General features: G+C 35.9%; 2 protein-coding genes and 1 pseudogene across 7 annotated transcripts; 2 read left to right on the top strand and 1 right to left on the bottom strand.

The window, feature by feature from the left end:
- Positions 1–5,438: 5,438 nt before the first annotated feature.
- LOC107941155 (formin-like protein 4) lies at positions 5,439–8,355 on the top strand (annotated as a pseudogene).
- A 937-nt stretch (positions 8,356–9,292) lies between these two features.
- On the top strand, positions 9,293–15,773 carry LOC107904235 (ribosomal RNA small subunit methyltransferase G). 6 transcript variants are annotated; one of them, XM_016830535.2, is made up of 8 exons: positions 9,374–9,685; positions 9,768–9,960; positions 10,087–10,314; positions 10,430–10,513; positions 10,621–10,688; positions 11,115–11,181; positions 13,063–13,149; positions 15,335–15,773. In XM_016830535.2, the coding sequence occupies exons 1-8, from the start codon at positions 9,443–9,445 to the stop codon at positions 15,343–15,345; spliced, it is 981 nt and encodes a 326-aa protein (XP_016686024.1). In that variant the 5' UTR covers positions 9,374–9,442; the 3' UTR covers positions 15,346–15,773. The 6 variants fall into 6 exon arrangements, 5 of the variants coding, with proteins under 5 accessions (XP_016686027.1, XP_040970577.1, XP_016686024.1 ...); XM_016830538.2 differs by lacking the exon at positions 15,335–15,773 and having other exon boundaries at positions 9,293–9,685; positions 10,087–10,196; positions 10,435–10,513; positions 13,063–13,550; XM_041114643.1 differs by lacking the exon at positions 15,335–15,773 and having other exon boundaries at positions 9,350–9,685; positions 13,063–13,550.
- A 7,183-nt stretch (positions 15,774–22,956) lies between these two features.
- On the bottom strand, positions 22,957–25,820 carry LOC107904236 (protein JINGUBANG). The gene is made up of 2 exons (XM_016830539.2): positions 23,552–25,820; positions 22,957–23,341 (listed from the first exon to the last, which is right to left on the bottom strand). The coding sequence occupies exon 1, from the start codon at positions 25,702–25,704 to the stop codon at positions 24,478–24,480; it is 1,227 nt and encodes a 408-aa protein (XP_016686028.2). The 5' UTR covers positions 25,705–25,820; the 3' UTR covers positions 22,957–23,341; positions 23,552–24,477.
- Between the last annotated feature and the right edge of the window lie 210 nt (positions 25,821–26,030).

Here is a 26,030-nt window from a genome sequence, read left to right as displayed (position 1 = left end):
ACCTGAGCTTGCCATTTATGCTTTAAACTGAACTTTCATGAACATGATTCGTTTACAAGCCCGTTGAGCTACATTGGAATAATAAGGATACTCGGGTCTCTTCTGATAATAACATGCCAAAGCCATGTCCCAGACATGGTCTTACATGGGATGTTCTCGTGATGGTGCCCATGCCATGTCCCAGACATGGTCTTATAGGGGACCTCTCATCTCGGTGCCAACGCCATGTCCCAGACATGGTCTTACATGGGACCTCTCGTCTCGGTGCCCATGCCATGTCCCAGACATGGTCTTACAGGGGACCTCTCATGATCTTAAGGATGCCAATGCCATGTCCCAGACATGGTCTTACATGGGATCTCTTTACCCAAATGTCATGACATTCGTATCCAGTACCATCCTTATGTATCAACGGGACTTTTAAATTTTAATTCTCTATCATTTCATGCTTGGATCATCATCAAATAAATTCATAAAATAAATTCATAATTGCTGGAAATTAACAGCATTAATAATAAATATTGAAATATTGCATTTATTTACCGTAAACTTACCTCGGTACCAATTATAGCCAAATTCACCAACTTAGTCTTCAACTTTATTCTTCCCTTTGTCTAACCTCGAGTTTCGTACTTCTTGATTATGGAGCTTGGAAGCTTGAAAACCCTAACTATGGCTTCCCCCCTTGCTGATTTCGTTCATATGAAGAAGATGATGATTTTTGCCATCTTTTTCCCTTTTAATTCATTTTAATTACTAGATTACCAAATTGCCCCTAACTTAAAAATTTTCTATTTCACTTATCTCATGTCCATTTTTGTCTACCAAGTTACCAATGGTATAATTATCATATAAAGACCTCCAATTTAAAGTTTCATAACAATTGGACACCTCTAACATGTAGAACTTAACTTTTTCACTTTTTACAATTTAGTCCTTTTGACTAAATTGAGTGCCTAAACGTCGAAATTTTCGAACGAAATTTTCAAAAAATCATTTTGTGAAATTGTAGACCATAAAAATATAAGAAAAATAAAATTTTTCTCATCGGATTTGTGGTCCCGAAACCACTGTTCCGATAACCTCAAATTTGGGCCATTACAATTTGAGCCCTAATCACATATGTCAAATCAGTCCCTCTGCTAGCTCGTTGAAATCAGAAATGAATTGCATTTAGAATAAAAGGAACATAACTGAATAGAAATGATAAAATTAGAGAAATGGATTACATTTGAAAATAAATGTGGTTTCTTACTAAGTATGGAAATGACCTGAGAATTAGTTTAAGTTTTTCGAATTATTATTTAAGTAAATAATTGAAGTTCGAAAATAGAATTAAATTAATTTGTCATTGTGAATTTATTGAATATAGAAATTAAATATATTTTCTCATAGATTCTTTTACGGTAAAATCGTCATGACTTTAACAGAATTAGAATTGAGTTGAAAAAGTTATTTAATTGGAAAATTTATTTATTTAATAATATTTTTTGAAAATAGAAAAACATGCATCAGGTTGGATTAAATTATAAAGTATTGGGTTAAAAGTTTAGAAAGAACGTACAATTGGACCCAATACAAGAGAGACCCTAAAGCTCTCATAATATGTATAAGAGGCGGCTAACCCTAGTTAAATTCTCTCCTAATTTAACTAGGGGATTGATTTTTCTATTAAATAAATATTATTTTTATTCTACTAATGCAATAGTAAAACAACTAAAAATACGACAAAGGCAAGTGCACCTATCAATTAATAGTATAGTTATGGTGAGCAAAGATATCGTTCCCATGAGGATCAAAAGTACTAGTAATTATCGTCTTTCTATGATTTAACCGATAAATTGGGGTGATTGATTAAAAACTAAAATTAACTAAATTAATTAGCTAAAGAACACAACACAGAACGAATTAGGAAAACAAACGATTAACAACCGAGAAGCGAAATAATACCCAGGAAAGAATCCACATAGATTTCATCTGTCATTATCAAACTGAATTAAACAACTTATTCACTTAGTATCTTGATTCGTAGAAATCCTTAAATTATGCTAATATATTTTTCGAGAGTAAGAGTAGTTGACTCTAGGTTAATTAATTGAAATCTCTTTCTAATTAAAACCTTTATTATCGTATTAACTCAATCTATGGATCTACTTGTTAGATTTGACTCTAATCTGGTAGATTTATACCGTCCTATTTATAGGATTGCATGCAACTTCACTCAATTATGCTAAATCTACTCTTAAATAGAGACTTTTCCTCTTCTGATTTAAGCACATCAAACATGGATTAATAGTCCGGAAATATTAAACCAAGAATTAAGCATACATAATTGAGAACAAGATTCAAGTATTTATTGTGTAAAACAGAAATCAAAAGACAGAATTCATCATAAGGTTCATCTCCCCTAGGTATTTAGAAAATTAGTTCATAATCGCAAATAAAAACATCTTAAAGACAGTATAACCACAAGAAATAAAGAAACTCATAATATACTTCAAAGAAATCAAAAGGAGATATTCAATCTTGATGAAATTTGTTTCAGATTCAACTTTAATGTTATTTTTCGAATTGTTTTCTTGAGCATTCTATGATGACTTACTCATCTCTTCTTATTTTTGTCATATATAGGTCTTAAAATGCCCGAATAACCTAAAAAAAAAACATTTTCCTGCATGTTTGGGGTGCGATTCGTGAAATTGACACGGTCTTGCACATGGCAGTGTGACAGCCCATGTGGCTCACACAACCATGTGTCTAGCCTGTGTGAAATGGCCCAACCCGTGTGGCTCTTGAAACTTGCTCCGATTTTTTAAATTTCTCTCGTTTTTCACTTTCTTTTGCTCCCAAATGCTCTCGTAAGTATAGAAACATGATTTTAAAGGACTAAGGGCATAAAATTCACCATTTTATATCGAATAATCATCTAAAAACACATTAAAAATGAGATTAAAACATGTTATTTTTACCACTTATCATCTGCTAATTCAATTAGGGTTCTTTTATCTCTCCATATAAATAGATGACACTAGTAAGGCTAACAAGACAAATAAAACACAACTTTGAGATATTATTATTATGCCATAAAATAGTGTTAATTTATTTTTTTAAGTATAAATTCTATTTTCTAATAATAACAATTTTACTAGTTTTTATAAGAGAGAGAGATTTACTTCCCTACTAAAAGTAAGAAAATTAATTTTGATTCTGTTTTTGATTCGTAATTGTTCGAGCCCACACTCGAAGTGATTTGTGGTACGATAATAGCGGAGAAGATCGTTTAGTTGAAAGTCGAGAATGTCAAGAATCTATCTCGCACAAAGCACATGTACTTTTTTGGAAGAGTTTAATGCTATAAATATCACAAACCGACTTAATTTTCAAATTTTTATTTTTTCTCTATACAAGAAAACCGTTTTTGAATCGAATTTTTCCCAACACATACCACCATTCCTCATCATACCCTTCATATCATTACCATCTCTCCTCCACTATCAAAATCTCATAACAACCACCATAAACACCATTTTTTCCTTTTCAACAACCATACCCAAAGCCTCTCCAACCCAAATCCCTGTTAATCAATTAAAATAAAAAAGCTTGAAAGAAAAAAGAGAATAGAATAAGCCAGAAAAGAGAAGAAAAAAGAGGAAAAATCAAAGGAGAAAAATTATAAAAAGTAAAGAAACCATTAAAAGGAGACTCATCTAATAGAATTGGAGCCTCCAATGGTTTTCTTCCAAATCCAGATGGTGGGTTCAATGCCAAGACCGAGAAGGACAATATACTTTGGAACTGTGGCAATCAAACGGTAGGAGAAGGAGATCAAAAAACATTACCTCCTAATTTCAAGGTGAGATTTGAAGAGTTTATGGCCTATTCACACAAAACTAACATGAGATTTAAGACAATAAGTGAGGAGAGTTTTGGTGTGCCTAGTAGGGGTGAGCATTCAATCGAATCGAATCGAAAATTTTCGAGTTAATCGAGTTTTCGAATCTCATTTTATCATCCTAACTTTATTTGAAATTTTCTCGAATCGAGTCGAGTGAGATGAAATTCGAATCGAATATATTTGTTCAAGTTAAAATTTAAAAAATAATTTTGGGTCCTTATAACCATTGTCACTCATCGTAATAAAATTTGTCCACCTTAATCAAAATTTTTATTAACTTTCATCACTTTATAATTTATTTATTAATTTTTTATATATTGGTTAGCTTCTTTGCTTGCTTAGTTGTTTCAATTATATTCAGATTCTTGTCACTATGTATTTTAGAATTAAAAAATATATTAAATGTAAAAATATGATTTTTAATAAAAGTTATTTTAAAAATAAAATGTGAAATTGATATCAATATAAAATTTTAACACGAATATTTTATGGCATAATTAATAATTCAATTTTAATTTAAATATTCAATATGACTAAACAATTCAATAATATAAATAATATAAAATGTGAAATTTAATTTAGTAATATAAATAGTAGATATAAATAAAATTATTACTATTTATGTTTAGTGATTTTTTTGGATAACTTTTATTTTTTATTTGAGAGTAAAAGGTGAGAAGTAAAAGTTTAGGAGAATAAAAGTTTGAGGGAAAGTAAATAGGGGGAGTAAAATTTTGGAGGGAAAATATTAAAAAAAATTGGAGGGGGGAGAGTTTGGGATAGATGGGAAGTGAGATGGGAAGGGAATAAAAGTTTTAGGAGAAAAGTGGGAGGGAGTAAAAATTTGGTGGGAAAATAAAAGATTTTGAGGGTTTTGGGGAGTAAAATTTTGAGAAAAAATGAATGGGAGAGTAAAATTTTGGTGGGAAATGGATTTTGGGTAGATTGGGGGGTTGGGAGGGGAGGAGAGTAAAAGTTTTGGGGGGAAAGTGGGAAGGAGTAAAAGTTTTGAGGGAAAAATAAAAAAGTTTGGGAGTTTGAGGTAAAAATGTAAAATATTATAGTTTGATATTCGAATTATTCGAATTATTCGAATTATTCGAATTATTCGAATTCGAATACTCAACTCGATTCGAACTCGAAATTTGAAAAAAAAATTCGAGTTGATTCGAATAACTCTATTCGTTTAACTCGAAATTCAAATTTTTTTTCGATTTTTTCGAGTCGAATCGAGTTTTGCTCACTCTTAGTGCCTAGTTGCGTAAGTAGACAACGATGGCAGCAAGTTGGAAAGGACATTTTTGTTTGAGAAGAAGAAAAACCTTTTTATTTTATTAAGAAATTTTTTTGGAAAGGTGAAATCAAATGGTAATAGGCATGCTTAAAATGAGAAAAAAATTTGGTGTACAAAATGACAACTTCTAAAAGTTGGGGAAGCATTTTTGTAGTTTACCCATACTTTTAAGGAACAAACTGCAATTTTGAAAAGGAGGGGGGGGGATCGTAAGCATTTAGAAGGAAGAGACAATGGAGAGTAAAAATAAATCGTCGAGCAAGCAACTACCTTCATTTAAATTGTAAGCAAAAGAATACCAGTTAGCAGGACTGGAATTACTCGCATCACATTGCCAGAAAAGAAAAGTTCACTTCTTTACTTCTACTTTAGCAGCTCTATCTATAGTTTTCCCTCGAGATATCATGGTTCAGGCATGGCCATGTACTCTATTCTTCTTCTTGTTTTCCTCCTCTTATGCTATTGCTTTCTCTGAACCTTCACCTTCTCCCATGGAAATGCCGCAGGCTCTATTATCATCAGCATCTTCAAAAGCGAAAGTTGTGAAGGCCATTGTTGCAACTGCTGCAACTACTCTAGTTATTGCTTTCATTGTATTCTTCTTCTTCTTTTTCAGAAGGATTAGAAGAGGGCGATGGTGGCCGAGGGGTAAGTATGAATCAAGCTTTCGTCGAGAAGCTGTGGTGATTCCGGATGAGTTCAAGAAGTATGGTGGAAAAGCGAAAGGATTGGCGGTTGAAGAAAACGGTAGAGAAGTTCTTTGTATGACAAAACTTGGACGACTAAAGAATGAATTCCCAAAGGTCATGTTTAATCCTAGCTATGCCTACGAAGAAGACGAAGATGAAAAAACGATGGATACTACAGTTGAAAGATCAAAAGACTCAGAATCTAGAGAGGATTTTGAGTTCTTCGATGAGCCATCTTCTGTGATTCTGCCTCCGGTTTCAACACCACCACCATCAGAACTATCGCCTGCAATGGTTTCAATGAAGCAGACAACTCCAAATCCTCCCCCTCCATCGATAACGCCACCTGCACCGCCAGCAGCAGACCTCTCTGCTCCATTACTAAAACCCCCAGCAGCACCAAGAGGCACGGCGAACAGGAATAGGCCAAGCACATCGCCGGAGAGGTGGAGAGGGGCTGGCTTTGGCCAGTTGAAGCTGCGGCCTCTGCACTGGGATAAGGTTATAGCTGATTCTGACCATTCCATGGTTTGGAATCAGATCAAAGATGGATCTCTAAGGTGACTAACTATATAGTCTTAAAACATATGCATGCTTATTCATTCATTGTCTTCTTTCTGACTGTTATTCTACGTTCAGATTTGATGATGAGATAATAGAAACTTTGTTCGGATACACTACTGCCAACCACAAATCGCCAGACAGTAATAACATATCGTCTACTCCAGGTAGTTCTGGCAACACCCCAGAAGCTCAGGTTTTCATTCTTGAGCCCCGGAAGTCGCAGAACAGTGCAATAGTGTTGAAATCTCTTGGGATATCTCGTACGGAAATTATCGGTGCCCTCCGTGAAGGTCAGGGACTGAGTGCTGAGACCCTGGAGAAACTAACCAAGATTGCTCCAACCCGAGAAGAAGAAGCTAAAATCCTCCATTTCAATGGCAATCCTATGGGACTTCCAGATGCAGAATCATTCCTTTATCATGTCCTGAAAGCTGTTCCTTCAACGTTTATACGTATCAACGTGATGCTTTTCAGATCAAATTATGAATTGGAATTTCTGAAACTCAAGGAATCCCTACAAACACTTGAGTTGGCCTGCAAGGAGCTAAGAAACAGAGGACTATTCTTAAATCTCCTGGAGGCTATCTTGAAAGCCGGTAACAAGATGAATGCAGGAACAGCAAGAGGAAATGCACTGGGTTTCAACCTTAGCGCCCTTCAAAAACTCTGTGATGTCAAAAGCACCTATGGAAATACAACGCTTCTACACTTTGTGATCGAACAAATTGCTCGGTCCGAGGGTAGGCGACGTGGGACCAACAGGATTTTCTGCACTAATGGTGAAGTGAATTCTGATAAGCTGATGCCAGAAGAGGAAGACCGAGAATATTTGATGCTAGGTTTTCCAGCACTAGCAGCCTTAGGGTCCGAATTTTCCAATGTAAAGACAGCAACTACCATAGAATACGAGAGTTTCATCAATCTGTGCTCCAACCTGACAAGCCGTGTTGCAGAAAGCAAGCAACTTCTAGCATTCTGTGGTAACAGTGAAGAAACTGATTTTGTAATGGAAATGGAAGGGTTCTTAGAGAAATGTGAGGATGAGCTGAAGGTAGTCCAAGAGGAACAAGTAAGGGTCATGGAACTCGTGAAGAAGACAACAGAATATTACCAAGCGGGATCTTCCAAAGTGAGAGGAGCGAATCCGCTTCAACTCTTTGTTATTGTTAAAGATTTTCTCGAGATGGTTGATCGAGTACGTGCAGACATTACAAGAAACTGCGGCATACAAATGGGATACACAGTCCAGGATCATTGCCACCACTAACACCCCCTAGGAGGAACCCCCTTAATAAATTTTCGTTCACAATTCATATCATCGAAGATGTCTAGAACAACCTTCTAGTGAATCTGATGATGATTTCTACAAAGAGTTTGCTTCAGCTCTCTGAATTTGATTAATGAAAAGGAAGTGAAATTAGAAGTCAAAGTCTGGAAATAGGCTTTCATTGTGAGGTAATCTTTGGAAGTTTATCAGCTTGTACAATCTGCCCTTCATTTCATTAGGCTGAATTAGGTGAAGACAAATAAAAAGTTCAATTGGAGATTCAGTGAACTTATTTTCAAATCCAGTTCATATATTCCAAATGCATCCGTTTATATTAAGCTATGACTTGTTAGTAAAGATGAGGTAACATACAGCACCAACCACGGGCAAAAGCACAATAAGATTGAATTGTGACTACAACCTGACTTTCCCTTTCTCAAGGTACAAAACCATGAGATATACTTCACCTTCGAAACAGTGAATTCTCAAGGAACAAATGCAATCTTTGCAACGACACAGTGAATTATCACTGAGCCAATACCTTCAACCACTCAACCACATTATTTACTCCAACACCTTTTAAAGAAATTGAACTACATTGACGATTTAAATCAATGAATGAATGCAGGCATCAATTTTGCATCAATTTTATTAAGACACCCATTATAATGTCTCGACAAGCAGCTGGGGTTATTTATTGGTGGTTGAATATAGTTTTTTTTTCAATCAATTGCTTTAATTCAATGCCAGAAACTATTTTAATGCCTTGTCAAAATCTACACGCCTTTTTTTATTTATTTCCCCCTAATGGTCGTCTAGATTGCTGGTAAGAACAGCGGTGGCTTGCATCCAAGCAATCAAGTTCGGATCTATGTCTCCTGCTTCTTGTTTCAGGTCTAATTTGGGCTTATGCCACTGCCACATCCTCGTAGTACAAGTAACCAAGAACTGTTCTACCCCATACTACTAAACTAATTGTTGAGTTATTAACCAAGCTGTTGATGTAATGAGTAGGGGGAGAGATGAAATTTGGTTAATGATGAAAGGTTCACAAAAGGACAAAAGGAAGTGCTTAGAGTCTAATGGTGAAGTGAGAGTCCCCTTCTTCTAGTGAGGGGAGCCATATATATATATATATACTCTCAAACAAGTGTTTTCTTCGTAGTGTTCAAGAGATAAATCATAAAAAAATTTTGACGCTTATATTGATAGATATTTCTTAAGTCATTTGTCACCTTATCAAGTTTTTATAGTCTATTTGGTGACAAGTCGATGAGTCTTACATATGGTGAATGAGATATGACCCTTTAACAAGGTCTCTAGTGAAGTGAGGTGTATAAAAATTACCTGTAGGAGAAATGTTATAAAAAAATTTAATTACCCATTTGTAATAAAAAAAAGTTTATATACCCATTTGAGAAAAAAAATATTATTTAAATATTAATTTGTGGACTAAATTTTTTTTAAATAGATTTAATAGTTTGATTAATGCATTAATTAAAAGAAGTATCAGCTTAAAAAAATAATTTAATTACCATAAGTAAAAAAATAAGAAAAAAGAGTAATATCTGAGTTAAGCCCAAAAAAAAAATTGTCCAGAAAAAGTATCAATTTATTAAAAAATCCAGTCATTTCCAGGTAGGATAAATTCTTGCTTAGTGCTTACAAAACCAAAGGCGAGTCCTAGATAGTGAATGTAGACTGTTCTGAAGGGGACGAGCGAGCGCTAAAAGATGTTTTATCGTTGCAAAATCCTCAACGTTAACTTCCCATCATCTGTGTCTCTGGGAACTTTCGTCAAACACCTTCCATTTTCCAAACCTAAAACCTCATTTCCTCCTCAAAGACTCAACTTTAAATCTCTAACCACCACCACTACCTGCGTAACACGCAGCTCTTCCTATTTTGAAACCTTAAACTCCCGCCAAAAGGACCAGATTCATCTCTACGTAGACGCTTTACTTCAATGGAACCAGGTAATAGTATGAAAAAACTGTCGAAACATTGAAATTTGTGTGTTTCTTTTTCCTTTGATGGGTGTTTGTTATTTCTTTGCAGAAGATGAATCTCACCGCTGTCAATGAAGTTAATGAAGTAATGGAAAGGCACATTGAAGATTCCCTAGCAATTATCCCTCCTATACAAAACTCTTATATCTCAAGCTGTAACAATTCATTTGACAACCTTAGGATTGTTGATGTTGGAAGTGGTGCGGGGCTTCCTGGCTTGGTTTTAGCTGTTGCTTGTCCAGGTTGACTTCTTACTTCACTTTACATGTTCACGTATTTTAGTCTTTGGATTCGTTTCTAATATTTAGTAAATTTGCATGTTGATTCCATTTTTTTTTTGTATATAAATATTACGCTAAAATATGTAGGTTGGGAAGTAACATTGGTTGAATCTATGAACAAGCGATGTCTTTTCTTGGAACATGCAGTGAGTCTTATCGGTTTGTCCAATGTTCAGGTTGTGAGAGAAAGAGCAGAGGTATTGTTTCAGTATTCCTTCTATGGGTTCAGTAATGATTTGAGATTGAAGATCATTGTAAAAGGGCTTGAATTTGAGTGCATTACTCAGCTTTATGCATTTGGGGCACTAAGCATGGGTAATATGCATGCCGTAATTGTTTCAGCGCATTGCTCAACACTCCTTATATGGGTTTTGTAATTATTTGAGTGCACTAAGCATGGCTAATATGCATAGTTCAACCATTGTTATAGGACAGAAATTGGGGCAGGATTCCAACTTTAGGGAGAGATTTGATGTTGCAGTGGCCAGGGCAGTTGCAGAGATGAAAGTTTTGGGTGATTATCATATGCTAACTTCTTATATTGAAATTATTTTTGTTTATCCTAGACTGCAAGCTCTAGTACTGCTTATACGGGTTCTTTTGGTTTCTTTTGTTTTTCAGCTGAATACTGCCTTCCTCTTGTTCGTGTTGGTGGCTTGTTTGTAGCTGCAAAAGGTCATAATCCTCAAGTATGTATTTAGATTTCACCTTGGAAATGACTTAGACGATGGAGTAATTGTTCTCAGCATTAAACCCTTACTTTAGATACTATTTTGGTTGTTAGGATAAGAAATAGGTACGAATTGCTTTTATAGAAATCCCAAACAATTTTCATCCATTTTCTGATTTGACCCAAATTTTAAAGTTCTAACATTTCATTATGAGCTGTTTTTAGGCACCAGTTTATCTTTTATCTTATATACTTATCCCATGTTGGCTTTGTGATTCTTTCTCTAAAACCTTGTACATGATCATTTCTCCAGTCAACTAGAAGTAAAATTTTGTGAAGGAAATTCATTTTTAACGAACCTGTCGTTGTCTTGTATATTGAAATTTCTCTTAATTATATGTCTCTGGTTATTAATTTGTCTTTTGTATTTTCTGAAATGTAACAGGATGAAGTTAAAAGTGCAGAGAGAGCAACCAAATTGATGGGTGCTTCAGTATTGCAACTCTGCTCAGGTATCTTTTATCATATATCCTACCCCAAAAAAAATGTCACATTTCAGTTTTAGCTTTGTCAGTGGTATACTATGTTATTTCAGCTTGTGAGCGTGTAGTATATGATATGTGTCCGCCACAGAGAATTAATGTTTTAAAGTTTTTTCATATACTTGGATGATCATACTTGTAAACTGCCATATCCAAATATGTTAAGGAAAATGAAGAGTTTGAGTAACAGGTGGCATGTTATGCATAATAGATAAAAGTAAGCAGGTCGTTGTTTGTCTTATAACTATTGCATCATTGCCTTGCATGGTTCCATTGACCCCCATTGGTTTCATCAGTAAGTAAAGTAAGTTAAATACTTCTGGGTTCATTACTCTCTTCCAATTTAAAATACATGCACATCATGCACTTTTACTAGATTAGTGCAGGACAAAGTCATTCATTGTGTTCTGGTCTAGATCTTTATCTCTGATGGATAAATAGAGTGATGGGCCCTGCTATTGTTATTCAAATAAAAAGTAATAAACCCCATTTCTTTTTGTTTTCTACTTTTCCTTGTATAAAATATGGTGAAACCTTGCCAAAACTGAAGAAAATGATTCTGTTTTCGGTGGTAATCGGATGTGAACATGTGTGGTTAACTTCATACTTCAATGAAGTTTATTCATTTTTAGGAGATGTAAAATTTTGGGCATTTGTATCGAAAGATTTTGAAGGAGTAAGCAGAGGGGATCTGAGGGACCTATGAGGATGATTATTTGTCTTAAGGAAAATGAAGAGTCTGAGTAACATAGGTAGCATGTAGTGCATATTTGATGAAAATAAGCAGCTCAATTGCCTGTAACTATGGCATTATTGCTTTGCATAGTCCATCGAGCCTCATTGTTTTCGTCAGTAAGCAAAGTAAGTTAATACTTCTGGTTTCATTACTCTCTTTCAATGCAAAATCCATGTACATTTTGCGCTTTTACTAGATCTATTGCAGGACCCAAGTCATTCCTTACATTCAGGTCAAGATCTTTATCTCTGATTGATAAATAGAGTAATGGACCTTGCTATTGTGATTCAAGTAAACAAGCAATAAAACCCATTTCTTTTTGTTGTTTACTTTTCCTTTTGTAAAATATGGAGAAACCTTGATGAGACTTTGAAGAAAATGATACTATTGTGGGTGATCATCTAATGTGAACATAGGTGGCTAACTTCATATTTCTATGAAGTTAATTCAATTTTAGGAGATGCAAAATTTTAGGCATCCGTATCAAAGGGTTCCGGAGGAGTAAGCAGATTGGATCTGAGGGACCTGTGAGGATGGTTATTTATGTTAAAACGAAACTGATACAGATTACTGTGCTGGAAGAGTGAAGGGATTTGGGCTTTGTAAAGACTGTCTGGTGAGATCAAATTGTACATATGCATAGGCAGACTTACATGCATGTCTACACATGCACATGCCTAGTGAATGTAATAGCAAGCACCAAATGGTCAGCTAAATTTCCAATTGAATTTTACAGATTGGCCTTGGACACAAAGATCAGGCTTTTCCATAGTTCTAGAAAGTTAAGTGAAGTATAAAAGCTATTCTTATAAAGAAAGGGTAGAAAGGTTTGGTCATTGTTTGCAAAATTTGGATTTCCCCATGACAGAAATGTTATCTTTGTAATTCCTATTCCTTTTTCCTGGTTCCCAAAATGACATTTCTCATTTTGGATGTCCTTTTAATAAGATCTTTCATTTTTGTTTAGATAATAAGATCTATTTAACTTTATAATCATGTTCTCTTTTCATTCATTTAATTATTTAGTTCAATTTTCAAAACAAACCTTGCATTTATAGCATGCCTTTATGAAGTGATATTAACCTTTTCTATGTTTCTTGGCCAATTTCATGTAGTGGAATCACACAGCCCACATGGACAGAGAACTGCTATCATTTGCTTCAAAAATCGCCCCACACCAAGAAAATATCCACGTGATCCAGGTACACCAACAAAAGAACCACTCTAATAATTAGGGTGTCAGTTCTGCTGTCTTCTTTAGTTTGTTAGGCTTCCTGCACCTTCAAATGTATATGACTTCTTTTCTTAAATTATTCTTTCTTTTAGTGACCAACTTGGTCATGGCTTCACAATAGGCTTAAGACTTTATCCTCTGCAGTCTGGAGAGACTAATGACTTGTGTAGTTTTTCTCTCAATATATTTAGCTTTCGTGTCAGTGTCGTGTTTCGTATTGCTTTTGTAGTTGTTCTTTCTATGTTATGTTTGTGTCGTGTGATCGTATTGTATCAAACATTATCAAGTATAGCATCTAATAGCTGCATATGCAGTGTCTGTGTATGTTTATGATACAGAATTGGCCCTAAGTTGTTGATTATTGGTTAATTAATCATGTCAATATGAAGTTGATTTGGCAAAGGAAATCTTGATGGCTTGTTGCTATTTACAAGCTAATAATGTTTCTCATCTTCATCCATCTAATGCATGTCAAAAGAATCAGTCCCGTTAAGCACTTGATATGGCTCATAGATATCATCAGATCATGAAACAAATTCTTCAAGAATTGTTTATGTTGAATTTGGTGATGAATATTTGTAGATTTCTATTTGTATTTTCAATTTTTATATATATGATGAATACGTAAGTCATTAATAAAATGAATAGTTTGGATAATATAGACTATAATAGTGGAATATAATACAAATATTTTTTATTGAAGGAAGCATTAGACAAATAGTATACCTATTTACCTGTATAGATGATCCAAAGCTGCTTTTATAGTAATATATTTATATATAATAAAGAGGGTGGGTTTTGAAAACAACAATTGGTGGGAAGAAATTAGGTTAGATAATGGAGAGATGAGAATAGTGACATTTACCTAATTTCTCAGCCACTTGTATAGTAGGATTTTTGAACATAAGACATGGTGAGAATATTCAATCATCCTCAAAACATACCTTTATTGTATCCAAATAGCCTTTGATTTGTACATGGTGTAAATAGATTTATCTATCTATGCAAAAGTTGGTTGTATATTTTAATTTATTTCTTATTTTTTTAATATTTTATTAATAATATGATTAAGAAATTAAAGCATAATAATTTATAAGTTAGGGTTTAGTAATTTTTTAAACTTTGACATAATATTTTTTATGATCTTTTTTATGTTAATTAATAACTGAACAATATTTCAAAAAAAAGAGTAAAGGATGATTTGATTGATATGAAAAATGTTTTATTTTTTTATATTTGATTGAAAATAATTTATTGATTATTTTTTATTCTCTAAATTATTTTTTAAATGGTAATAAATCAATTAGAAAATGCAAGGTTTATACGAAAGAGATAAATTGTAATAAAACTAAAAATGATTTGATTAAATTGAGCCTTAAAATGAATGACTTAATTGTTAAATAAACCAAATTGCAAGAGAGAGTGATTATAAAGTATGTTTATATATAAGGTAGAATAATAACCTTTTACACATTTATTCAATTTGACCTCTATTAATTTATTGGGAGTAAATTATTATTTTTTAAACTAATAAGGTTAAAAAAATCTATTAAACCCTTTTAAAATTTAAAAATTATTTTAAAAATTTATAACTATTTTATTAAAAATAACAATACCGGCCTATTAAAATCTAATGGTTATAAGATTTTAAAAATAAATTTGACCCCTGCTCTTTTATTGGGTTGGTATTGTCTTTTTTAAATAAAAATTTTATAATTTTATAACATTTTTTAATAAATTTGTTTTTAAAATTTATGATTTTTAATAATTTCCAAATTTCGAAAGGCTTTAATCATTTTTTTTTAAATTTGTTACTAAGACCTTTTTGACTCTTTAGCCTTATTAGTTGAAAATTTTCATTCATAAATTTTTATTTGATTTAAAATTTTCAAGAAAGAATTATTAATAAAAATACGTATTGAAAATATTAAGTTGATTTAATATATCTTAATCATAAAAATTGATCTTAATTCATGTTTCATTAACAAGAGTAACTAGATAATATTCCATGAGGCTTACTAAGCTTTATACTTAACGAGCAATTGTTTCTTGCGCATAGGTTTATTTTGATCTTGAAGCCTAGCTCACCCTGAGGATCACTGACTCGCACCATTGCGAGATTACGATAGTAATGGATTTTTGTATTTGTGTAGGTGGCTCCTAGTGTCATGGGCCGCAGTTCAAAGCCCGTGACTATCGCACCAAATGCATCCAATGGGGGTCTATTGCTTAGATGGGGATCATTTAGCCCACGAGAACTGGCTCGATTCAAAGAGCTACTTGATAAGCCTATCAGATTGAAGCCTGGTTGGCCCGATAACGAGGAGATGGCAACTTAGGCTAATATGGTAACTAATCTTAGAAGATAGAGGGAATCATATCTTGTAAAGATTAGATTTGATTTGATATGGCATATCTTGTAAATCCCTAAAATAAAGGGATATGGTTAATCTCGTCCGTCGATGTATTTGTATCTTAACCGTCGGTTTTGGGGGAGCTCAACTATAAATAGAGAGCCTCCCCCTCATTTGTACTCACTCCTGAATTGTTTCATTATTCTTTGTGAATAAGAATTGAGAGCATTTACTCAAACACTTTGCGAGCGCTCTTTCTGTTGTTCTTTTGTAGCTTCTTTTGGCACAATCCCTTCCGCTATACAAATTGGTGCCTTGGAGGAGTTCTAAGGAATCCTCACTTTTGGGCGTAAAGGCTGACTTAGGCGAGTTTGGAGCAAACGGATCGCCTAAGGCCGCACGGTTTGCGAGACGAAAGGTCTAGCCCCGTGACAAGTGGTATTAGAGTAAGGTTTGAACCAAGTAATATCGGAGTTGTTGATTCAAACGCACTGTTGGGATGTCGAAAGAAGTTGGTCAGAATGAGCCAATGGAGACCCGAGGAAGGGCCAGAAAAGTGAGTCGATCAAGGGATTTAATTTCAGCTTTGGAGGATCGAGTCGTCACTCTCGAGGAGTCCATGGAGGACGTCAAGGAGAGGATCGACGATGTCGATGATAGACACAATGATGAGTTGCGAAAATTGCAAGGACAACTCAGGGAATTTGTGTGGGATACTATCGGTTCCTCGGAGAATAAGCTGGCTGAAAAGAACGATGCTCTCGAGGCTATGGTGACAGCTTTGAAGGAGGAGATCAATGAGCTTAAGGGGGAGTTCAAGATTTTCAAGACTGCCATAGGGAATGGAATGTTGGCTTCAAAGCCGAAGCCACAAGCGATGGATGTGCCCAAGCCGAAGGCGTTCAAAGGGGCAAGGTCTACAAGTGAGGTGGACAACTTTCTTTGGGCCATGGAGCAATACTTCCGTGCGATGAACATCGAGGATGATGTTACAAAGGTAAACACTGTTTCTATGTATTTCACTGACGTTGCTTTGTTATGGTGGAGACGTAGGTCCACTGATGTGAGACGTGGTGGTACTGAGATTGGGACTTAGAATGAGTTCCAAGATGAATTTAAAGCACAATTTTACCCCGAGTATGCCAAGGATGAAGCTCGAGCAAAGTTGCGACGGCTAACGCAACGAGGCACGGTTAGGGAGTATGTGCGGAAGTTCAGTGAACTCATGCTTCAGATCTCTGATTTGAGTGAGAAAGAAGCATTTTTCTCCTTTACGGATGGACTGAAACCATGGGCGAGGAAAGAATTGCAACGTCAAGGAGTTAAGGAACTCACCAATGCCATGATGGTAGCGGAGTCTATAGTGGAACTTGCTCCGAGAAGGGACAGGTTTGAATCTTCCAAGCCCAACAGGAGGGGCAATGGTGGGTACCATGAGGAGGATAAAGAGGGATAAAGCTATGATGGCAATGGTAGCAGTAGCAATAGTGATGCTAGGAAACCACGAAATGGGAAGTGGAGACCTAATAGCCTGAAAGAAAAGAGGGGAAAGTTACGATGCTACTTTTGCAAGGGACCGCACATAAAGAGGGACTGTCCAAAAGTATCTTCAGTTTCGGCTATCAAGAGAAATGATGAGCCGGAAGAGGCGAAGCCTATTGAGGGAAAGCCATCGAGGGTCAATTCGATGGTGCTCATTCCTAAGGAAATGAATGGAAAAGAAGGGTTGATGTTTGTAGACATCAACATTGCGGGTCAGAAGCGGAGTGCTCTTATTGATACAGGAGCATCAAACTTGTTCATATCGGAGAAGGCTGCAAATAAGCTTGGTCTGTCGATTAGGAAATCGAATAGGAAGATCAAGACAGTAAATTCCGAGGAGGCCCCAACTTTGGGAGTAGTTCAGAATGTGGAACTAAAAATCAGTGAATAGAATGGCAAGGAAGACTTTGAGGTAATCGAATTAGATGATTACGATTATGTACTTGGCTTAAACTTCATTGACAGGATGAAAATAGTTCTGTATCCATGCGCCGATCAAATTCATATTTGCACTGGTCCGTTAACAAAAATTGTTGTGCCAGTGCATCGAGATATGAAGGTGGGGGCAAAGGTGTTGTCGTCAATCCAACTAGTCGAGGATGTTTCGTATGGGGGAATATTGACTCGATAGAACGGAAAGTTACGAAAGCTCCTTCGGAAGTGTTAGTGGCGCAAGAGTTAGATATGAAGCCTGCAAATTCGACTGTAAAGCCGACACCTTTGGGAAAGGTGGGTTGTGCATCGAGCATTCAGAAAAAGGGAGCGATGCAAAAATAGTCGGGACGAGTAAATACTGCGAGTAAGGTACATTGCGAACACGTTGATAGTGTTTTAAATTCTGACTTGTTGGCTTGGCAAGGTCGTAGGGGCCCTTTCAAAGTTCATGAGCAAGGAGGCTAAGGGACTGTGGGCAATACGAAGCTAAGGTGTGAGAATCGAGATGATTCAAAAGGAAGCAAGTCAAAATTTGGGCAAGTTAGTGCGGAGACTTCTTGCCAACGATATGTACCAACGAGTGCAACGGTTCAAGTAAAGATGCGACGGAAGCCGAGGCAATGGTTCCACAAGAAGGGACAACCTGATTGCAGAACAAGTCAGGAAGAAGCCAAGGCAACGAGAGGGTTCAAAGTTGAATCAAGTCAGTGCCATTCGGAAGTCGCAACGAGGACGTTGCGAGAATGGGTGGGGGAGAATGTCACGGGCCGCAGTTCAAAGCCCGTGACCATCGCACCAAATGCATCCAATGGGGGTCTATTGCTTAGATGGGGATCATTTGGCCCACGAGAACTGGCTCGATTCAAAGAGCTACTTGATAAGCCTATCAGATTGAAGCCTGGTTGGCCCGATAACGAGGAGATGGCAACTTAGGCTAATATGGTAACTAATCTTAGAAGATAGAGGGAATCATATCTTGTAAAGATTAGATTTGATTTGATATGGCATATCTTGTAAATCCCTAAAATAAAGGGATATGGTTAATCTCGTCCGTCAATGTATTTGTATCTTAACCGTCGGTTTTGGGGGAGCTCAACTATAAATAGAGAGCCTCCCCCTCATTTGTACTCACTCCTGAATTGTTTCATTATTCTTTGTGAATAAGAATTGAGAGCATTTACTCAAACACTTTGCGAGCGCTCTTTCTGTTGTTCTTTTGTAGCTTCTTTTGGCACAATCCCTTCCGCTATACAAATTGGTGCCTTGGAGGAGTTCTAAAGAATCCTCACTTTTGGGCGTAAAGGCTGACTTAGGCGAGTTTGGAGCAAACGGATCGCCTAAGGCCGCACGGTTTGCGAGACGGAAGGTCTAGCCCCGTGACACTAGTGGCATGTACTAGCCGTGTAAAAGAGCTCACAATCAAGGCACACTTTGATGATCTATCTTGTTCATTGGGGGTCATTCAACCTGACAGGACCGTCCCGTTACTGGGAAGAGACTCAAGGCCCGTCTATTTGGATCCTAATTAAAATGTAAACACTCTAGTAACTTATATTTTTACCAGGATAATTATTTTAAATCCTAAAGGATAAGAATGTATAGATTTAAATTCCTTAGGACTCTCTTATTGTAGATAGACACTAATGTCAACCATTGATGTAACTCAATTTGTACAGTTGGATATGTTGGATTTGGTACCTTGAGTGTAGTATATTCGTTTGTAAACTTGTAATTTTTTTAATAGATTAGTTAATAAAACAATTCATGGATTACGTTAATATACTTTGTATAATTGTCATCGTGTGATTTTTGCATGCAAAGCAAAATAGAAGCAAATATTAGCTCACTGGTTGTCTAATGTTTAAACTAATACTAAGCGGTATTACGTGATCAAATCGTAATACGAAAAAAATAGCTTATATTAGTAGACAAACCTAAACATGCCCTTAGTCTAATAAAAAATGAGCAAACCAATTAAAAGGCTAATATGTTATCTATCAAGTCCAATTGGGGAGATGCCTTGTATTGAGCATCAGAATGAATGACTTCCAGAAGATAGAGACATAAATGTGATTGACTAGGCTGACAATACATTGGACATGACCCAAGAACAATAGATCCTAAATCTATTTATGGATTTATTCACTTGTGACATTCATAGTGTGGCATACCTAAATCCTGAGTGGGTGATGGACTATGTATGTGTGTGACAAATATACATTGATGTAATTAAAAGCCTGTGTTCAAATAGATAAGGAATCAAAAGTTGGTGCGTTGGGTATACAACTTCTGCAGTATGTAACGTCATTCACAACAGTGGAATTCGTAGCCTGAGACATGGGTAAATGATATCCTCTCATTGGCATTACATGGTTGATGAAAAGTAAATGTGACCATAGGTCGTTCGTCTTTGAGATGAATGACTTGATTACTATTTGATAGTAATTGACTTTTTATGAAAGAAGTTGTCATGGTTACCATGAGATAAAATAGGATCATATTAGGAGATTGAATTTATCCCAAAGAGATAAAGGATATCCTATGAGGGTAACACACTTATGACAAGGTCATTGGACGAGCACTGATCGAGTTGCTTTAGTAATGGTATGTCATTGGGATACACTATAGTGCAATGACTTCGTACTAAATGAGTTTATAATTAATAGGCAAAAAGTTGGAACTTAATTATAAATCATTTGAGCCCTAATCACATATGCCCAAACAGTCCCTCTGCTAGCTCATTGAAACCAGAAATGAATTACATGTTGAATCAAATGAACAGAAATGGACAAAAATGGTGAAAATGGAGAAATGAAAAACATTTGGAAATGAATGTGAATTAATAGATAAATGAGAAACATTTGGAAATGAATGTGATTTTCTCGATTTTTGAATTAAATGAAGTTAAAAAATGAGAACAAATCATTTGGTCATAGTGGACCTATTGAATGTAGAAATATTAAATATATTTTCTCATAGATTCTTTTACGGAAAAGTCGCCATGATTTTAATGAAATTAGAATTGGGTTGAGAAAAATATTTAATTGAGAGATTAATTTGAGATGTTTATTTTGGGAAATAGAAAAAAATTATTGGGTTGGATCGAATTATAAAGTATTGGGTTAAAAGTCCAATAAGTAATTATAATTGGACTCAATATAGGAGAAACCCAAAAGCCCCTCATGTTTAAGAAAGGGATGACAAATCCTAGTATAATTAATTAGGGTTCCTGCCCCCTATACTTCTAGCTTGACTAGGAATTCATTTTTATATTTGAAATAAACTTCTACAATTCAACAAAGGTTTTACCTCATTGCCCTATAAATAGATGGCACCGGTAAGGCTAGATATACAACTCTAAGATATTGTTACTCTTCCCGAAAATAGGGAGAGTTTGTTCTCTAAGTACTAAATCTATTTTCTAGAATAACAATTCTGTCAGACAACTTCTTGTAGGTGAAGGGGTGTTAGGTGCGACATTGAGCCATAAGATTGATGTCCCCAAACTAGAAAAGTTTAAAAGGGTAAGGTTCGTGAGAGATGTGGACAACTTGTGGGAAATGAAGCAATTCTTTCATCTCATAGGCATCAAGGACAATGATGCTAAGGTAAATAATGCTTATATGTATTTTACTGATGTTGCTCTTTTATGGTGGCGTCATAGGTACACAAATGAAAAAAGAAATGAGACCGGAATTGGGACTTGGGAGGAGTTCTAGAAAGAGTTCAAGGAGTAGTTTTACAAGGAGGCTCAGGCTAAGTTGTGTCATTTCTCACAACAAGGCACAATTAGGGAGTATGTGAAGGAGTTCACTAAATTGATGTTCCAAATCACTGATCTGAGTGAGAAGGAGACATTCTTCTTTTTCATGGATGGGTTGAAGCTATTGGTTAAGTATGAATCAAAACGTTGTGGGGTCAAGCAACTTACCAAAGCCATGATCGTCACTTCTTAAGCTAGGTGCTAAGAAGTTAAAAAAATCTGAGTCTTCCAAGCCTAAACTCAAACCAAAGGGAAATGGTGGGGGAGACAAAGACAAACCGACAAAGAATAACAATGGTAAGACCCAAACTGTTCAAAAAGCTAAGCTTGACAAGCCGTGGGAGAAGAAGAAGGGCTAGTGAAATTCTTCTTTTGTGAATGTCCGCATATGGTCAGGGACTATCCAAAACGATCCGTGTTTTCTGCCTTCAAAGAGGATGATGAACCAGAAAAAGCACCGATGAAGATTAGTTTGATATTGAGTGGTGTCGAAGCCAAGAATAGTCATTAACCAAATTTAATTATCTTGTTCAACAAAACTATGTTGACTAATTAATTTAATTTTTACTTCGAATTTCAATTATTTAATTACAATAAATTAAATAATAATTCAAAGAAATTAATTTAATCTCTAAGTCATCTCTTGCTTATTGCGAGAAAACACATTCATTACGGATAGTGATAAATGTGGTCTATTTCTCTAATTTGTTATTTTCATATTTTTATCCCACTGTTTCAAATGCAAACCATCAAGGTTGTACGGAGTTAGCAAACGGATTGATTAGATATTTATAATTATGACTTAAATAATTTGGATAAAGTTTTAACTTTTGGTCTATTAATTACAACATTGTTTAGCCATGGATTCATTCCACTAAAGTACCATGACTTAGATTTCCCCATTATATGCTGCAAAAGCTACTTATCAAGCCCTCGTCCAATGATATTGTCATATGTGTATTACCCTTATAGGATATTCTTAATTCTTCATGTTAAATCTATTCACCTAATATGATTCTATGTTATCTCATGGTAATCATTACAGCGTTTATGAAAAAGTCAATCACTAACATGTAATAATTAAATCATTCATCTCGAACAATTGACATGTGGCCTCGTTACTTTTCCATCTATCATGTAATCCAATGAAAGGATGTTATTACCCTTTTCCATCTATCATGCAGAAGTCGTATATCCAATATACTAGCTTTCAACTTTATTATAAATTGAAATCAAGTTTTCAATACACCAAAGTATACGAGTCACACACACAGAGTCTACCACTTACTCAGGATTGAGGCATACTGTGAACGTTACAAATGAATAAATCGATAAAAAGGTCTAGGATTTATTCTACTTGGGCCTTACCCAATGTATTATTAGTCAAGACAATCACACATCTGTCTTTATCTTTTGGAAGTCATCCACTCCAATACCAAAGATAAGGTATCTCCCATTCGAACTTGATAGATGTCATAATAGTCCCTGAATTGAGTCTCTCAATTTCAATTCATTAGACTACGGGCCATTTAGATTACCTACGAATATAAGTTGTCTTCTCGCATTATGATCCAATCACATAATACAACTTTATATTAGTTAAACATTAAATAATCTATGAAACAATATTTGCTTGTTCATTTTGCTTTGTGTGTAAAAACTATTGAGGAGAAATACAAACGATACCAATGTGAATGATGGAATGTTATTAAACCAATATGTTCGAAAAATTACAAGTACATTACGATGAAAAACTACACTAAGGACACTAGAGCCCAACATTTCCATGGTGATAGTTATAATAGTCGACATCGTGACATCCAAGGCCTAATGTGACAACGTTGGCTTCAAATTTTGGCTACATGGCTGCTCCCCTTCTATAACGTCTCAATATTGAGACCTGTCATTTTAATGTTGCATTCAAAGTTTTATCTCCATTCTTGCCAAAAGCCAGCCATGTCTCAACATTGTGAGGACAACGTCTCGGTGTCACCACTAGCATGCTCCATCAAATTTTTTTTGTTCCACCAAAGCCAATCCAAGATTTCCCTACATCCAAAACATTCCTATATAACAAAGAATCAAAATGCTATAAATCTAAGTCAAATAGCTATTTCAACCACATTTCATCCTAAACACAAAAATAGCTTATAACTAAAGTCAAAAGGGTTCAAAAGGTGTAACAATTAAGTACTTATCATATATGGGCAACACTTTGCCAACTTTGACTCTCACCAACACATGCATGGTAAATATGTGGAATGTCTCCAACCTACCTCACCAAAGACAAGTGTTGAGCCTCTCCATCGCATGAAGTACATGTGGAAATTCATCAAGTCCACTCAGTCTAATCGTAGCTAGATTGCTAAATCCTTCAATCCCGTCACCGCCTAGTTAGTAAGACTGTCATGTCCCCTAAAGGGTTGACCTCGACAAAACCAACATGAAACGTGTTTAGGCCTAAGTGCAAGGAGAGCAATCAACCTCCGCTATAGGTATCCTTGGCCTCAAGGACAATTCTTCTTCTTCAAGTTCCTCTCCTTATGCTATTACTTTCACCTCACTCTCAAGCAACCATCAACGCATCACCACCGTGAACCGACGCATCACCACCATGAACCGCTACCTCCCTCATTCTTCCTCATTTCACCCTCAGCACTTCCACTATATTTGATTTGAATATTATTATTAATTACTTACAATAATTATTGCAAGAAATTTGTTCGGGGTGAGAAAATGAGGAAACAACTTGGATGCAACAGGCAGCTTCTTGACAACTAAACCGAAGAACAGGAGATTTTGTTTCATTGTACCTTCTGCTTGTTTTGCCCTTTGTATATGAAATCAATGGTTGCAGGTAAATTTTTTGTTAGGAAATATAGAATTCCCACGTTTTTATTTTCTTCTTTCTTCAGTATTAAAGAGGTGGCAGGGGATAGAGAAAGGGACTACGTATGTCAAGATTCAAATCTCATTACTGATACTATCTCTTAAGATGTTATATGAACCAATGAATTGGATTCAATGCTACGGCATGCAGCTTCAGCTTTTAATACCTCGTCTCATAGGTTGAAATCTCTTCGCTGATCTTTAGCTCACTAATGGAATTCTACTGCAAGACTAGCCATAGAACTAAATTGCAAACACTAAGCTTGCTGGTACAAAAAAGTGGCCAGGAGAAGAACATTATAACAAAGAAAAATCAAGATTCAAGATCTCCATAGGGAAGGGGAACAATAATCTGCCACACCTTGATGTCACAGTCCAAGCTTCCGCTATAAATAACATAGGATGTATCGCAACGGCTGGAACGATCAACCGCTCCAGCTAAGCACTTAACGGGGCCTTCATGCCCTTCCAAGACTGCCAAACACGAGTAATTTCCGTCCACCCCTCTCCTCCAGATTCTGATTGTTTTATCTGCTGAACCACTGCAAACTAAGTCCGACACTACAGCCAAACACAATATAGACTTTGTATGCCCCCTAAGGGCACCAGCCACTGCCATGCCATCGCCACCATCGTCCTTCTCCCAGACAACTATGGACCTGTCACTGGCACCGGAGTACAAAGTAGACCCATCAAGACTTATAGCTAAAGCATTGATCCCCGAATTATGCTTTTCTAGTGTAGCAACAAGAGAATGGTTCTTGTCTCCTGGGATTTTCCTCCACACCTTGATTTTCTTGTCAGTTGATCCTGTGTAAACATCACCGTCATCGGATAATGCCACTGCGTTTATTGCATCGTCATGAGCATTTGTTACTGATTCCAAGCATTTGAAATCACTGGTTCTCCAGATTTTGAGTGTCCTGTCCCAGGAAACAGAATAAAGCAGGGTCTCATCTCTGGATAAAGCCAGTGCAGATACTGTATCTACATGATGGACCCAGGTGCATGTCTTGTGTCTTCGGATTTGAACATGATTCTTGGGCTGGAGAAGCTTTGAGGCGCGGTCACTTAATGTCGGCAACGTTGCCAGCCGAGCGTAGTTTTGGTTATCAGGGCCATCATTATTGATTTTCCACACCCGTATCTTGTGATCTTGGTGAGCACTGAAGAGTTTATCAGCTAATACTACCAAGGACTTCACAGCACCCTTTCCCATAACCACTATATTATTGGTTAAATTTTCAAATTCAAAATCAGAGTGGAGATCGTTGCACTTCCATAATCGAATTTCCTTATCAGAAGAGCCTGTGTAAAGGAACTTTCCGTCGAAGGCGAGAGAGGAGACATAGGAGGTGTGGCCTTTTAGAGTGGTGAGGCAGTGGTGTTGGATGTTGGAAAGATAGTAGTGTTGCAGGTGAAGTTGGGAGGTGATGCAAGGAACTGATGGGAGGCTTGGCTGAGATTCATAACTTGAACAACAAAATTGATGGTCTGACATATTTCTTATATAAGATATACAGAAAAGAAGAAAAAGCATATGGTGGAAGAAACTGAAGTAACTAATATATATATATATATGGAAGGGAAATTTGTATAGTATTCACTATTCAGAAAGTTCTGTTGGGTAGAACAAGCTGAAATTTGAACCTTTGATAACCAAGCTATCGAAACATTTATGAGGCACGCAAGTTGTACCCACCACTATTGCTATGACGGATGCTTTCTGTTTTAGTGTAGAGATGGATCATCAAAAGCCGATTTCTTACACGTTAATCTGCAGTCATCAATACTGAAGTTTAGTTTGAGGTCTTAATCACTTGCATACACTGATACTACAGATTAAATGTCTGCTAAATATACTGT

Source organism: Gossypium hirsutum, chromosome A05, assembly GCF_007990345.1.
Source record: "Gossypium hirsutum isolate 1008001.06 chromosome A05, Gossypium_hirsutum_v2.1, whole genome shotgun sequence".
Lineage (NCBI taxonomy): Eukaryota > Viridiplantae > Streptophyta > Magnoliopsida > Malvales > Malvaceae > Gossypium > Gossypium hirsutum.
Note: the sequence above shows the minus strand (reverse complement) of the source record. Positions and strands in the feature narration are given on the sequence as shown.